This window comes from Nycticebus coucang, chromosome 9, assembly GCF_027406575.1.
Source record: "Nycticebus coucang isolate mNycCou1 chromosome 9, mNycCou1.pri, whole genome shotgun sequence".
NCBI classification, from domain to species: Eukaryota; Metazoa; Chordata; class Mammalia; order Primates; family Lorisidae; genus Nycticebus; species Nycticebus coucang.
The window spans coordinates 27,409,294-27,426,393 of record NC_069788.1 but is presented as its reverse complement, the minus strand read 5'-3'; the positions used below and the strand labels follow the sequence as shown (position 1 = coordinate 27,426,393).

The window sequence follows — 17,100 nt, the reverse complement described above, 5'->3', positions numbered from 1 at the left end:
AGCACTGTGGGCCCAGCGTGTGGCAGAAGCGACACCCCTCACCCAACACTCTGGCACGGGACAGGCAGGGAGAGAATGACTGTACACATATTTAGTTCAATGCAATTCACACACACGGTCTGTAATTCGGAAGCCCAGGCCTGAGCGGCACCGAGGAGCCCGGGGCCTCAGAGCCCGCGAGGACGCGCCTGCGCAGTGAGGGACATCGGGGCCGGCTGAAAACGCGAAGTGTCTGTTTTCTTCTCTGTGGTGTTCAGCTCCTAGAACACCAGAGTGCACAGCCGGAACAGCTGTTTGAAGGCGCATGAGACAGAAGATCTTTATTATCAGAAATAACATGTCTCTCCAAGAAAAGAAGAAAATGTTGTTATGCTGTTCCTCAGAATGGTAACGCTGTTCCAGAGGATACCCCAAAATGTCAAATTTAAATTTTCATTCATAATTTTTTGATAGGTCACATAACAAATATTACAGGACAATCTCTGGAAATGGGAAGCAAACAACATAATGTACATTTTCCTTTTGCACAATACATTTAATTCCAAGAGAGAAGAGGTTAGAGGATATTGGAAGTCTCATTTCATATCAGATTTAAACGAAAAGGAATAAAAATAAGTAAAAAGGAATGAATTTCAACTAAATCAGCTCATAGAACTTTTATGACTTGATTAGCATACGATTTTAAAAGTTTATGGGCTTCACAGTAGTCACAATCAGCAATTCAACCAGCACTCCATGGCTGCAAAATGCTGCACATTGGTCTTGCGTCTGCCTCATCCCTGCACCAGCTTTATGGCAACCTGAAAATCTTCTTGGCTTCTTCTAAGGTTTTTGCATCCAAGGGAGGCTTCCGCTGGCTGCCAGGCTGCAGAAACTTCTTCACGGTGGGTAGGTTGCTGATTCTGGTTTTCAGGGCCTGCAATGCACAAACCACAGCTTCAGAGCCCAGCCCCATGATCGAACAATTGTCATATTAGCACAACGCAGGAAATCTGAGCCCTCTGACCGTACACATAGACCGTGTCCCCTCCTTCAGCACAGAGTGCAGGCTGGGTACAGACACCAGTGAGAAGTGAGGATAAGAGGAAGGACATATAGCTCAATAACATGTGCCCTGAGGATGGCTTTAACTCTGCATTCCGTCCACAGCCCTCCCTACCTGCTTCCTTACACATTAATCCTGGAGCTTCGCGGCTCCTGTGCAAGACAAGAAAAAATAATGTGCCTACCAGAAGTCAACACGGGGAAAACCAAGTGCAGAATGAAGGCAGAAAATACTAAAGACAAACTTGGGTCCAGTCAAACCAGTTTCCCACTGAGAAGTAGATATGGGGTGGTTGGGAGTGTGGGGGAGGCCCTGGCAGAGAGGAGCATTAGGTCTGACAGGGGAGTCTGGAGCCCAGGGAAGGAAGCCAGATGCAAAGAGACCTGCCCAGACAGATGTGGTGCGGGAAGCCAAGGGCACCTGGAATGAAGGGAATCCCAGAGAAATCGGGCATGGAGGATGAATGGAATAGAGGGTGGGGAGAGAGATGCTGGGCCTGGGGCCTTTCTATTCTAGTAGATAAAACAGCCGTCTTGGTGTAACAGTGGAAGGGAAGCTGAATATAACTAGCCCCACTTTGCTTCTCACTGACAGTAATCATGTATTCTAGGTTAAAAGCTTCTCCTTAGCTTTGCATGTAGGCCAGCAGATTATAGGAAGAATTTAGTTCTCCGTTGACCTCTGGAAGAAAGATGATAACTGTATTTTTTCCAAAATGAACTTCCAGGAGGCTTAAAGAAAGTATACACAGAAAAACATTGCCGGGTAAAAGATTTATAGGAATATCATGACCTGACCTATGCCCTTCAACAGTAACTGACTAAGAACAAAGAAACTTTACAACCCCCTCAGTCTCTCACTGGCACCAAGATATCTGTGTTCCTTGGTAACTACTGCAACTCCACACTTCCCTAAACATAAGTCTGGACAAAGTAAAGACTAAATGGAGATGGCTCTTTGGGACATTAGTCTGCCATCTTCCTGATTTGCTGGCTATCCAAATAAGTCACTTTCTTGTGCCAACACCTTGTTTCTCAATTTGTCAGCTATCCTGTGATGAACAGGTGGTACAAGTTTTGACTCAGTTACAATGAGGTAGCATTTGCCTCAAATTTCCTTCCCATAGTGAAATTCTTGTCATGCTTCAGAACCAGAGCCTGGAACCTCATTGTGGAGACCTGGGAGCAATGAGGTTCAAGACAAGACTGCGGTCTGAATGTCACCTGTCCAAAGGCACAAATATTAGACTGCACCATGGGACATGTGGGACTGTCTCTATGAAGGCTGTGAAGTAGTAAAATCGATCACCTTCAGCAGAGGGAAGTTGGTGGTAAGGCTGGGGTCCAGCTCTTCCACGGTGTAGATAAGTTCCACCAGGAGGACATCAGCTTTGCTCAGCCTGTTGCCAACCATGTAGTCTTGTCCGTGGCTCTTTAACACCTGGCAAATTCAAGGAATCAGATCAGGGACATACCCACTGTTAGGCTGGGCACCTGTTTCTGTCCAGCTTCTCCATCCTCACCTTCCCACCTCCGCTGCCCCACTGGGCAGGTTGGAGATCCAGACCTTTCTCCATGGTCCCTGATTCATGGGTGAGAGAGAGGACTCTGGTCCCTGTTCCACTCCTCGGGTGAAGCCCAGGCTCCCACTTCCTCTGCTCATTCCCACATCCCTGCAGTGTTCCCACCCCAACCCGTCCTTGCATCTCCCATGTGTCCCAGGGTCTCAGCACCTGCTCTGCCATGTTCAGCCCCTGTCCTAACGCATGCAGCCCTGATGTGCCAGGAGGTGGCTGTGCGCTCTGCTCTCTCTCTGCAGCCTCCCTTCTGCAGTGAGTCCACCTTCATGAGTACCCCAGGAGTCCACTCTCCTGTGTCTTCCCTCCTCATGTCCTGCTCTGTGTTCTGGGATGTAAACCTGGGTGACCTTGACTTCATCACCTCCCTTGTAACCTTGGCTCTGAATTCTAACTGGCACTGCTGTAATTTGCAATCTGTCTAGGGGTGAACTGCACTGATCTCTGCAATTTTTTTTTTTTTTTTTGTAGAGACAGAGTTTCACTTTATTGCCCTTGGTAGAGTGCCGTGGCATCACACAGCTCACAGCAACCTCCAACTCCTGGGCTTAGGCGATTCTCCTGCTCAGCCTCCCGAGTAGCTGGGACTACAGGCGCCCGCCACAACGCCCGGCTATTTTTTTTTTTGTTGCAGTTTGGCCGGGGCTGGGTTTGAACCCGCCACCCTCAGCATATGGGGCCGGCGCCCTGCTCACTGAGCCACAGGCGCCGCCCTGATCTCTGCAATTTACTTTGAAATGCATTGGCATAAATTTTCGTCTCCATCTGTCTGCCACCATCCCTATTTAGATACATCTCATCTACCCCTGAATCACTACAGTAAATAGCTCTGTTGGGGAGCTGGTCTCGTGTGTTCCTACAGAACAGGGCCAGGATATTTTATAATGTGTTGATTTCGCCAGGTTCCTTTTGAGTCAGAGCCTGGGTCTGCTGTAGACTCCAGATAAAACTCTAGTGGGTGGCTCAGAGCCTTGCATAGCCCACTGTTCAATTACAACCATGACATTTTTTTGAATAGTGAACCCTAGGTTTGGGTCTAGTAAATTGAAATTTGCTGGAAAATTATAACCTGGGACTAAGTGGTACAATTCTTCTTCACTGCCTATTTTCATAAAATGCCTTGAGAGTCACTGCTGCCTTAGGGATCAGCCATGCTCATTGAAAGTGAAGGTCACTGCTCACAAATGCCCCAAAACTATTATTCCATTTCCCTCCACAACGTTGAACGGCTTCACTTACTTTTTCAAAAGCAGGAAAATAGCGATTTGTTGTTTTCTCTTTGATCGAGGCAAGGTTGGCGTCTCGTCCATCAGGCGGACATAGGGGGAAAAGCAGGACCATTTCATACAAATCTGCTACTCCTTCTGTATACATATCGATCCTGAAAGACAAAAGCACCCTCACTGTCAACTGCCTCCTGCCTTAGCTGTTATGCTTTAAAATCCTAAGAGCATCAGGGAGTGGGAAAGCAATTTACCTCCAGCGGGGGGTGTATATAGTCATCAGTGTGATTTGATTCTTACATGTGTAAACATTTTACATAAAATGGAGGAGATAAGTTTCTAACATTTTTAACCTTGTGGGGGAGATAAGTTTCTAACATTTTTAACCTTGTGGGGGAGATAAGTTTCTAACATTTTTATTATACACATGACCAAATACAGGTTCAAAGAGCCTCAGTGAGGTAATACAAGGGGTGGGGAAAAGGAATGAGGGACAGGGAGAGGGGAAGAGAAAGAGGGATAGCGGGTCATGATGTTTGGCACACCTCTTGGGGGAGGGACACAATTGTAAAAGGGATTTTATTGAACAAATGCAACCACTGTAACCTAATTCTTTATATCCTCAATGAATCCCAAACAATTAAGAATTTAAAAAGAGCCTCAGTGACCTATCTGAGGTCTCAGTCATGAGAAAAATTGATGGGTTCACTGCAAGTAACGACGGACTGGACACTAAAGTTGCCATTTCTATTGCTGCTTGTTCTGTTCTGTGATAAACTTACTGTGATTCGGCAGCTAGAGACCTGCTCCCTCGGTGACCTCCAGAGCGTCCTGGGCACAGGCACCTTGGTCACGTTCCTCTGCCTGTAATCACTTTGCTCCCCATTGGGCACATTTCTATACCCAATATTAGCAGCTCTTCCTTTATTTCCCATAAACCAGGCTCCCACCGCCCCCCAGGGGCTGCTGCCCTGCTCTAGCCACGTCTGCGTTTTTCCAGACCCGACTTAAACATGCCCGTCATTGGCGCCATTCTGTACACAGTTTACAGCGGGGTGAACTAGGAGACCTTCTTTTCTTTACTTTTATGACATGCTTGGTTTCCCACAATGTTTTTTAAAAAACAGCTTTATAACACACATCCATATACTACACTGACCATCAATGGATTTTTGTACATTCACAGAATTCTGAAAATGTCACAATATTCTAATTACATTTTTATCACCCCAGGAAAAAAGCAAAACTGTACCCACTGGCAGTATTCTTCATTTCTCCCCAACCCCCACACCTGTATAGATTCCAATATTCTGGGCATTTCGTGCAAAACCAGTCATACAAACTGTGACCTTCTGTGTGTGGTTTGTTTATGCAACATATTGTCCTTAGGTCAACCACGTTGAGCCAACATCGATCTTTACTCCTTTTCACGAACAAACAACGCCCCGTGCATGTCTTTGCCACATTTCCTCCCTCCGCTCAGCTGGGGATGGATGTCAGGCTGTTTATACTTTTTGACTTTATGAATATTGCTGCTATTTATTACATTTGCGTGCAAGATTTAGTGTGAATGTATTTTCAACACTTTTGATAATATAGTAGTACAGAAATTTCTGGCTCATTAGTAATTCTGTATTCAATTTTTTGAGGAGAGGCAGCTGATTCCAACAAGGTTTTCTTTTGAGTCATAAAGTCTCATCACAATAGGGAGCAGACCCCAGGGCATCGGTGACAGTGAATACATCTGGCTGCTTCAGAATTGTATCAAAATGTTAAATAAGGTAAATGAGCTTCTTGGACAGCAGGCTCTACAAAACCTTCTCAAGAGGACCAGTCCATATAACCGAGTGATAAATTTGGTTACTGGTCATCATTCTTGTAATTACTGGAACTTGAGATTCAGCTCCTTTGGGTCCTCCCTCCCCAGCCTTCATCTATTCACACTCAAACACTCTGTCCCTTGTCCCCTATCTCTTGGCTGGAATTCAGCTCCTAAAAGCCTGAGCCCTTGGACACATGATTCCACCACTCTCCTGAGTTCATGGCTCATGGGAGTTGGAAACCTCTGTCATGGAGCTATATCCAGGGGCTGCATCCGGGAGCTGCATCCTCTTCTATGTCACACTTGCCTGACCCCTCTCACATCACTCTTCCCCCACATCCACAGGACTCTGCCATCCTGCACCTCAACACACAGGCCCAGGGCCCAGCCTGCTGCTGTCCAGATCCCCCGCACTGTCCTGGGTCCTCTGGTGGTGTCGGGACAGAAACTGTACCTACAGGGCTCTCTCCTTTATGTCTTTCCCGTAGAGGTTGTGTTTGCTGGCGATGTAGTTGAGAATGGCCCTCGTCTGCACCAGCTTCATCCCATCAATCTCCACCATGGGCACTTGCTGGAACATCAAACTCCCATCTTGAGAGAAAAGAAAAGCAAAAGGAGAAGAAAATGTCTATGGGTCCCACTCTTTCTGGATGAAGGAATAATTGATGAAATGAATCAAGATAAAATATAAAACAGAAATATATTGCCAAGGGGCAAGTTACAAACTAGTCCTTCTTTTACGTATCCATTTTCCTTTTGATTTTTGTCATTCTTATTTACCATCCACATGAATGGTAGGTCCCTATATTTTTGTTTTGATTTCTCTTCATACAAATTTCGGGAGAGGCTTTATCCAGGCAGCCAACTGCATGTCACTTAAAATGGGATGTTCCCGAAGCCCAGCTTCTGGTTCTCATGACATTTACAGGAGCCTCTGAGAGAAAGTTCTATGTGCAAGTGCCTTTCTCTGCTCTTCCAAACCTACAGTAGAGCCAGAATGTGACCTTGCCAGTCCGGGAAGAGTAAGAACTCAAGTTGGACCTATAGCTACTGCTCTCCTCTAATGCATGTCCTCACGTGTCCTTGTGTGTGGAGGGCTGTGTGGGACCCCGAGCTGATCACGGATCATTCTCAGTGCACAATGCATGCGGTGGCAAGGAGAGGGCATCTCAGGAGCTGGACGGTTCCTCTAGCAAATGCTCACAGAGGTCTGGCCCTTTCCAACCCTGAGAGAGTTGCCAGACCTGCTCAAGGAGCCCTTCCCCCTCCCATTTCCACTACTTCTCTCCCCCTCTCTATCCCTCTCACACACACACACACACACACACACACTCACAGGCTGGTGTTACACCCTCCCCTGTACCCTCTCCTAGTTACCCTCACAGAGGCATTTAGATATTTGTTCTTACCATTTCTTAACTTATCCAAATCTTCTGCAGATTTCATATATATCTCTTCAAACTGGAAACACAAACAGCAAATGGTTCTTGTTAGTCCACCCCATAGCATTATAGACTTTGAGTCTTCAACGGCCCCGACCAGAACATAACATGGAGAAGGTGGGATTTCTGAGATCTGAAGGCACACGGATCAGTCTGGTCATGAGCATTGGGAAACTTATGTCAGACCCATGAGGAAAGGGGCAGAGAGTAGGGCACAGAGCTGTCACCTTTCAGTCCCTCACCTCTACCTGGACCCCACAATGTTCATGGTGTGCTCTTGATTTGGGGAGCAGTCACTGGAAGGAAGGGACCATGCCGGTGTTCTGGTTATGTTGCTGCAGTGGCTCAGGAAAGCCTGTGTCCCCAAGAGTGATCAGACAGAGCTTGTGTATACTTGGCCTGGGTGTGCTGTACCCCAGGGAACATCTAAAGTTCTACCAGCAAGAGGCATTTGCTATAATTTAAATCATTCTTTCTCATTTTATACTTTAAAAGGGGTTCTTAGTATTAAAAAAAAGCAGCAATCTGGGGGTTTCTAATGTGTTCCATGCAATACAGCATGTTTTGCATCTGTGCTCACGCAGGGTCCTAACATAGGTACACACATGACAGAGGTCTACGACCAGGGGGGGAGGGCAGTAATTAACACAGCATTCAGTTCAAGACAAACAGGGGTGCTGGGTGATCACTGCACGAGATAGGACGGGGTTGGTCAGTGTCATGTTGCTCAAGAGCCTGATGCACTTGATCACAACTACCAGCCTTTGGGCGCTGGGAACCCAGGGCTTCTGTCAAGCTGGGATGGAGACCAAGGAGCCAGGGTGGTCTCTGCCCTGCCCCCTCCCTCCTGAGCTGCACTCATCCTGCCCATGGCCCTAACATGTCCCTGAACAGAAAAGCTGACCCCTGTATGACCATGAGAGCAGGTTCTTCATTTTCAGAAAGAAAACCACCTGGAGTGGCTCTCCCTGGATTTCGCTGTGTGGTTGTGTCTTCATGACACTGAGAAAGGATCAGGGTAGAGCCCCACACGTCCGTTTAGCCGTGGAGAAAGTGCATCCCCCAGACCCGGGGCCTCACGTTGCCGTGGGGCTGAAGGGAGCAGACTCCGAGGTCCCTTCACAGGACACACCCCACCCTGACAGTCTCCCTTCTGCTCCCTCCTGAGGGACAAGCCCTCCTGAGCCTGTCCCTGCCTCTCTCCCCACACACTGGCTGAGCACCTCCGTCTGCACTGGGGATTGTTTTCCCAAGGACACCTCCAGAGAGCAGCACTCCACAGAGTCACCCCCAAACCCTCACCAGCATTTCCTGTTCAGACCCTGGGAAGCAGAGCCTTGTCACCCTGTGAAATGCTCGGGTGTCCTCCTAGAGGCCCCCACTCCTCACTTTAATCACCTTGTCACTTGTCTGCATCCTCAGAGCTGCGCAGGCTGCTCTAGGGAGGGCCCAAGCCGATCCTGTCTACCCCAGACCTGACACTCAGAAGTGCTCAGCCAATAATTGCTGCTGAACGTACTCAATCTTCGCCAGGTGGTTTCCACACCTTCCTCCCACCCGTCATGGCTTATATTTTAGCTTTAATTACATTCATCTTCTTGTATATTTTTAACTTTGTTATGAAAAGTTCTGACCAGCCTGAGCCAGAGCGAGACCTCATCTCTAAAAAAATAGCAGGTGTTGTGGCAGGTTCCTGTAGTCCCAGCTACTCAGGAGACTGAGGCAAGAGAATCACTTAAGCCCAAGAGTTTAAGGTTGCTGTGAGCTGTCAAGTGAGAGCACTCTACTGAGGGTGACAAAGTGAGAATCTGTTAAAAAAAAAAAAAAGAAAGAAAGAAAGAAAGCTATCATTCCTTAGCTTCAATAATTACCTACTCACACCAATTTGCTTTCATTATTTGACCAACCTCTCTCCTCCTCTGGTCATAATATGAAACAAATCAGGCATAGCCTATCATCTCATCATAAATACTTAAATGTGTATCTCTAAAACGTAATAACTATTTTAAAAACAACAATATCAGCTTGGCGCCTGTAGCTCAGTGGCTAGGGCACCAGCCACATTCACTGGAGCTGGCAGGTTCAAACCCAGCTCAGGCCTGCCAAACAACAATGACAACTACAACCAAAGAACAGCTGGGCATTGTGGCGGCTGCCTATATCCCAGCTACTTGGAAGGATGAGGCAAGAGAATCACTTAAGCCCAAGAGTTAGAGGTTGCTGTGAGCTGTGATGCCATAGCATTCTACCTAGGGTGATAGAGTGAGACTCTGTCTCAAAAATAAATAAATAAATAGGCTTAGCACTTGTAGCATAGTGATTACGGTGTCGGCCACATACAGTGAGGCTGGCGGGTTCTAACCGAGCCCAGGCCAGCTAAACAACAATGGCAACTGCAACAACAAAAAAATAGTCAGGCGTTGTGGTGGGCACCTGTAGTCCCAGCTACATGGGAGGTTGAGGCAAGAGAATCACATAAACCCAAAAGCTGGAGGTTCCTGTGAGCTTGATGCCACAGCACTCTACTGAGGGCAGCATAATGAGACTCTGTTTCAGAAAAAAAAAAAAAATAGCTATATCATATGTAAAATCACATTACACTAAAAAATTAACCATAATTTTTAAATATCATCCAATAATCAATATTCAGGTTTGTGGTAAAAAGTATCATAAACTACATTTTATACATTAAGATACACACATTATGGTTAATTGATATTTCCTTTGAAAATATCTTCGAATTCCTTGTGTTCTTGAATGGACAGATTTATTTTCATTGATCATATTATTCCATTTTTTTCTTAGTAACTATGGACATTTTCACTGAAGGCACAACTACTCATAAATCATCTGTGTAGAAGTCTCTGGGTTTAGTAACAGATTTTGAAACAGCCCATTTTAGATCCGTTTTAAGCTAAATCCAAACTTACCTCTACTCCAGCTGCAGCCAAGAGCCACCGGATGGACTCCATTCGGCCTCGTCCATTGAAGTAATGAAGCTTGGGCTTCCCCGCCATAATAGCAGTCTCTTGGTCTCTCTAAACATGAATGAATAAATGAATGAAGGTGTCCACAGAAGAAAATGTACTTTGGGATGTAAGGCTGAACAGCATCAACAATCCAGAAGGAGGATCTGCCTTCCCCATGGCAGGATTGGTGGAGTCTCTAGAAAGACATTCCTTGGCCCAAATTGTCACCCATCAGTCCCCACCATGGTGAAAATGCACCAAACCAGTCTCATGTTCCCATTTCTCCTTCATTTTAGAACCTAAATAGGGCAGGCTGGATCCCACACAGGTGAAGGCCCTGGGAGCCTGGGACAGACCTGGAATCCAGACGACATCACTGACAGGGACACCTGAGGGAGCAGAGTCGCTCTTCAGCTCTTTGCCTATTCACAGGCAGAAATGGGCTTAATCCTGTCCTGACTATGTCCGAAACCTACATTTTCACCACAGAGGAAGATGTTCATTTTCTCTTTCTATTGGACTTGTATATTATCCTAATTCTACCTGAGTTTTATTTTACAATTTCAGAAAAGGTTAGTTGGCTTGGCACCCGTAGCACAGTGGTTACGGTACTGGCCATGTACACCGAGGCTGGTGGGTTTGAACCCGGCCTGGGCCTGCTAAACAAGAATGACAACTGCAACAAAAAATAGCCAGGCGTTGTGGGGTCACCTGTAGTCCCAGCTACTCATGAGGCTGAGTCAAGAGAATCGCTTAAGCCCAAGAGTTTGTGGTTGCTGTGAGCTGTGACGCCATAGTACTCTAGCTAGGGTAACATAGTGAGACTGTTTAAAAAAATAATAAAAGTCAGTTGTTATATTAAGTTTATAAGAAAACCAACATTGGTTTAATGTCCACCACTTAATATGCCATTTCTCACTTTTATCCACATTTATTTGTCATAAAGAATATTTCATGTAGATCCTATTATTATTCTAACGTCACAGTTGAGATCATGATATCTTTAGAGCTTATGCTAAGTTATTAATCTAGCAGGTTTTGTTTTGTTTTGTTTTGTTTGAGACAGAATCTCTTTTTGTCGCCCTCGGTAGAGTGCCATGGAGTCGCAGCTAACAGCAACCTCAAACTTGTGGGCTTAAGTGATTCTCTTGTCTCAGCCTCCCGAGTACCTGGGACTACAGGTGCCCGCCACAATGCTTGGCTATTTTTCTGTTGTTGCAGTTGCCATTGTTGTTTAGCAATCCCGGACCAAGTTTGAACCCACCAGCCTTGGTATATTTGGCCAGTGCCCTACTCACTGAGCCATGGGTGCCAAGTTGATCTAGCAGTTTTTATTTGACACCAAAGTCTTGGAGCTTCCTTATCCCAGTGTTTTACAACCTTTGGGTCTTCACCTGCTAGTGGGCTGTATAGTTAACACAGTGGGTTCTAGGTGGCACTGGAAAGTTGCATGTAACAGAAAAAATCCTGTGTGTCATGTGCCAAGGGTAAGATTTTTTTGCGTTTTAGATTTTTTAGGTTGTGGGAGAGTGGGTGAGAAAATATGACTGTGTGCTCTGGGTTGTTGTGAAATGTAAGAAATACATGCGATCAGGACCAGCTGAAAATGTTTGCGAGTTCTTGCTCTCTCCTGCACGGTGGACACTGTGGGTGGATAAGTCTTGCTGTGAGGGTCTGTCCTGTGCCCTGGAGGATGTTACTAAGCAGCATCCTGGACTCTACTCACTGGTAGGTGGTGCCCTGTCCCCCACCCCCATCAGGACACGAGAATCTTCTCCACACATTAGCAGGTGTCCTCCTGGGACCAAAATCACCCTGGCTGAGAACCACAGCTCTACTGCACGGTGCTTGGAGAGCAGCCTGTAGATGGGAGCTGACATGGAAAAATTAACATGCAGAGTTTCTGTGAATAATTCTGCTGTTGCCCGGGAGAGACAAACACCATATCAGCCTCTAAGGTGGTAGATAGGAGCCACCCTGAACTAAATTCTCAAGAGGTCTCAATCAGATTTTAGAGCATGTGTTTCCAGAATGAAAAAGTAAAGAGTTAATAGTCTCTTGATTCTATCATGTTGGTGCTCTTTTGACTACAAAAAGTTTGACTACAAAAAGATCTTCTGGGTTAAGGCACTAAATCAGAATAATTCTCAGCTAGGGAACTAAGTAGGTAACAAAGAAAGTTGCCGTAGGGGATGGGAGAGGACCAATTATGGTTACAGCCTTCAGGCTACATAGTCTAGCCTTAGGGTAATTTTTAATCCCTTTCTAACTCAGCTGGTATCCAGTCTCCACTAAACTGATGGATTTTACTCAGATGTCCCCAAACTAGTTTTCTGTGTGGGTGAATATTCTGACGCCCCTCACCACCATAGGTGTGCTGAGTGGGGGCGGGGCTGAGACCCGGCTCCATTCCTGCCTGAGTCCTCTGGAATGTCCGCCTGCCATATTATATTTTCCCCCACATGTTGGCAGTGGTCTGACAAAAGCACAGGGTTCATTATAAGCAAGGATTTACCTGTCTGGACCTAGGGAGGCACAGTTGCAGTCTCAGTTTTAGTCACCAGATGTCCCGTCAGAAAACATTTAAAAATATTTTGCAAGATTTTATGGTTGTTAAATTTTTAGCACAAATCTGTATTGTCTACACACAATAGTTACACTACTAAAAAGCTATGTGATTCAGGTTAGTAAATGTGGAATGTAAATGTCTGAGCACAATAACTAAGAAAATACCAGGAAGGCCATGTTAACCAGTGTGATGAAAATGTGTCAAACCGTCTATGAAACCAGGGTATGGTGCCCCATGATCACATTAATGTACACAGCTATGATTGAATAAAAAAAGAAAAGTATGCACATTTTAAGAGATCGTGTTGGGGGTGGCGCCTGTGGCTCAAGGAGTAGGGCACCTGTCCCATATGCCAGAGGTGGCGGGTTCAAACCCAGCCCTGGCCAATAACCAAAAAAAAAAAAAAAAAAAAAGAAACATGAAAAATAAAGGAAAATATGAAATTTAAAATAAAATAATAAGAGATCGTGTTGGAAGTAAAATAAACCATTTCCAAAAAGAAAATAAATTGTGAAACATTTACTAAGTTTCACATATACCCTTGTAAGATGCACCGCAGGTGTAATCCCACCAATCTCCCTCCCTCTGCCCACCTCCCCCCCCCTCAAAATAATTTAAGTGTTCAGGAAAACCTTGATTTCTTCTTCTTTCTTCAACATGTTTTTTTTTTCTGGTGTATATGTGAATGTATTTCTCTTTTTGAAAACTTTCATTCAGACTTCCAAACACCCATGGAGCAGTCTCCACGGTGAGCGGTGGTGTCACCGACACTGATGGGCGTTAGGGAAGATGCCCGTTTGATTTAATCCCTGCTTCAAAAAGAATTTAAATCTGGTCAGAGCAACAGATAATGTGGACAATTGACAGAGCAGAAAGTGCCCAGCAGGGACTTCATGTAATAGATTCCTGGAATTCCAACCAAGATCATAATTTCTTAGCCAAGCAAGTCAGAACAAGGGCTGCCAGGCAGGGACACTAAGGACCTGCCACCATGGCCAGGTGTCTCCTCCCATCCGGGGTGTCATCTTCCAGGCTCAGCAACTTTTTTTTTAACCTCTCAAATGGCTGCTTTCTACTCTTAGATTGAGGTTGCTCCTTGACTTGTCCAAAAATCCATTCACAGCATATTCAAAAGTGCTTGTTCTTTATTACTGTTTCAATATCTTCTTCCTTGGGCACTGTTTTACCCTGCAGAGGTCCAACACCAGTGTCATTTTTCAGAGGGTCTCTGTGGGACTATGAGGGTTTCCAGTATAAGATCCTTGTTTTATCAGTTTTTCTAATTGGCAATTGTAAGACACTACTGACTCTCACCATGTTCCATCCTACTTGGTGACTTCCTGTGCCTTATAAGTACTAATTACAGGCTCAGTGCCTGTAGCTCAGCAGCTAAGGTGCCAGCCACATACACCAAAGCTGTTGGGTTTGAATTGAGCCTGGGCCTGCCAAATGACAATGACAACTACAACCAAAAAATAGCTGGGCGTTGTGGCAGGTGCCTTTAGTTCCAGCTACTTGGGAGGCTGAGGCAAGAGAATCGCTTAAGCACAAGAGTTTGAGGTTGCTGTGAGCTATGATGTTACAGCACTCTACCCAGGGTGACAGCTTGAGACTCTGTTAAAAAAAAAAAAGGTACTACTTACAGTACAACCTCCAGACTTGACCACTTCCCTTCATTGCTCCCCGCTGACCACCTCCTAAGCTGACCTAATTTTCACAGTCTGGACCCGCACCACGTGTACATGTTAGGACAGTCGGCCTCATTCCTTATGGTGACCACCTCTATGCTGACCAGTCAGGACGTCCCCTTGGGTGGTCAACTTACAGAGGCTCTACCATGTATGTTCTACTTACACGTAGCTCTCCCCTCATGGTGTCCACGTTATGGATCTAGGAGAGTTTGAGAAGTCAGTCCTTCCAACAACTGTGTGATGCATATGTTGCAAACCAGAGAAAGAGCATGAGATTTGCCAGCTGGCTAGTTAGTGACATTCAGACTAGTTTCTTCCTGTTGTAGCTCAGTGAATTTTCACATCTGCAGAAGGTTGCATTTTTATGCCCCCACCTCCAGGAGCTCTCAGGAAGCAGAGAAGTTGTCATAGTCTACATGCATGGGGACATCACTCAAAGTTCTGTCCTCCTTCTTAGCTTATGACAGAGCTAAATCAAGAGCCATCTCTCTCTCTCTCTCTTCCTCTCTTTCATTCCTTTTCTTTTCTTTTTTTGTTTTTCCTGTTTTTCTTTTCTTTTCCTCTCCCTCCCTGCCTTCCTTTCTTCCTTCCTGCCTTCCTTTCTGCCTTTTTTTTTCTTTTCTTTTTTAGGTTCTCCTTCATAGGACTCACCATTTTAGAATACACTAGTACAGAGTAATCAAATAACGACTAATATCATGGTAATTAAATAACCAATCCTGATTACACAATCCAATATTGTTTAAACAATATTTAACAAGGCAATGAAACTTGTCCAATAGGAAAAACATAGTGACTATACACACACACACAACACACACACAAACACACACACACATAACACACACACACAAACACACACACATACACACACACACAAACACACACATGAGTATTTTGCCAAGGGGGCCCAGGGAAACATTTCATTTGGCCAGTAGAAGGAATTTGCAAATGCTCTGTCAGCCTCGGAGCTCAAGGGGAGGGCGTCATCGTTCCTAAACTCTCTAGTTTCTCTGAGACACAAATCCACATCCACTTGCATCCTCTCCGTCTAGATCTATTTGCAGTTTTAGACTTTAAACCCTGCTCAGCCTTTGGTCCCAGGAACACTGAACAAGTAAGAGGAAGAAAAGGAAGAAGAGGATGAGGGGAAGGGGAGGAGGAGGAGGAGGGAACACAGCTCAGCACTTGGTGGACAATCCTGAAGTGACTCATGGGGACAATAGCCTGATGCCTGTGAAGGTGATTACGAACGTACAGATTTAGACCCTAATTGGCAGGCATTGATGACAGGTTTCCCACCCAGAGGTGGGGATCACAGACAGGAGAGTACCAAGTGTACCAACCACTGGGTATAGTTTCTTTTCATTGCTCAAGTGGGACCCCCAAATGGGTGACCCTGCCAAATGTAAATCCAGTGTGACTGCGTGAATCACACGACTACCTCCTAATAAAGGTGTAACAAATTGAAAGTAAGCTCCAGGACACCTCTGACACTGGCATGGTGGCATTTACAGATCACCCACAGGGATGTCACTCTCTCCTGTCTCATACCATCCAAGTCACTGCTCTGCTTTTCTGAATTCCTGAACCTGATTTTTGTATAATGTCCTTCAGGAACGACTAATCAATGCTTGATTGTCCCCTGGGCACACAAAGAAGACACAATAGGAACACAAAGTACCCACCCAGAGTAACACACGTCCCCTGCTTTCCTAGGGAAGCAGGCGGGAGAACAGTCAGGAAGATCCCTCAGGTCAGGACTCACCTGATTAAGTCCTGGCTGGGTCTCTGCTCAGCTCCTGCCGGCCACCTCCTGATCTGTGTGTCCTGTGTGGCAGCTGCTTTAATACTGTGGCACTTCTGCCCACTGCAGGGGCGGCCCCTAGGGAACAGCCACTCCCACAGCCCTGAGGCTCCAGAGTTCCTTGCTAGACTAGGAGGCATGAAGTCAGCGATCTTTCATTTCAAGACACCCCCTATAAATGCACTGACAAGGGATTTGGATGTCAGGGCTATTGGGCTGCCTCAGAAGGTCGCTGGGGACCAGCTTCTTTGAACACCCCTTAAGGATCTCAGTAAATAGGGCTGCAGGTTTAGGGCAGAGGAGGAACCCTGTGGGGGAGGAGGACAGTGCCATAAGAGGGTGGTGGCAGAAAGGGGACTTGATGGCGAGACTGGGGAGACGGCACCTACATTTGTAAAGAGGACTCAATTATGAACGCCTTAGCAAAATTCTGTCAGTGCCAAGAACCTAGCTGAGTTGTCCCAGCCCTGGGTGGGGAGACTCAGCTGCATTCTCTGGGTCATTTGTGGACCCTTCTCAGCAGGGGACATGTTGGCCTTTCTCTCTAGCCCAAGGCCCCTGACACACGGTCTCTGCTGACTGAAACACACTCTTCCCCGACACACTGTTGCTTCTGACTGGAACACACTCTTCTCCCCTCCTCCCAGACATCCTGTCCTTCCCTCTCACATCCACACACACACGTGCAGAGAGCAGTGCCCTGAGCTGGATGGACCTCGCCTTGCTTCCCCGATTGTCAATAAAATTTGAAGTGAAGTCCACAATTTGATTTGCTTCGTCAACCAATAATTTAATGTGTATCTTTGAAAACTTTTTTTATGTAATTATTTATATTACAGAAAACTTGCAAAACTGGTACAGAGTTCTCTAATGCCTTTTACCCGGTGTTTTCTGATGTTAACACATTACATAACCATGGTACAAGGATCAAAATCAGGAACTTATTACTGATATAA

General features: G+C 45.8%; 1 protein-coding gene across 1 annotated transcript; it reads right to left on the bottom strand.

Moving 5' to 3' along the window:
• Positions 1 to 418: 418 nt before the first annotated feature.
• LOC128594376 (glutathione S-transferase alpha I-like) lies at positions 419 to 16,241 on the bottom strand. Its single transcript, XM_053603104.1, has 7 exons — positions 16,106 to 16,241; positions 10,039 to 10,146; positions 7,076 to 7,127; positions 6,125 to 6,257; positions 3,861 to 4,002; positions 2,354 to 2,485; positions 419 to 916 (listed from the first exon to the last, which is right to left on the bottom strand). Exons 2-7 carry the CDS (start codon positions 10,123 to 10,125, stop codon positions 791 to 793), a joined length of 672 nt encoding a protein of 223 aa, XP_053459079.1. The 5' UTR covers positions 10,126 to 10,146; positions 16,106 to 16,241; the 3' UTR covers positions 419 to 790.
• Between the last annotated feature and the right edge of the window lie 859 nt (positions 16,242 to 17,100).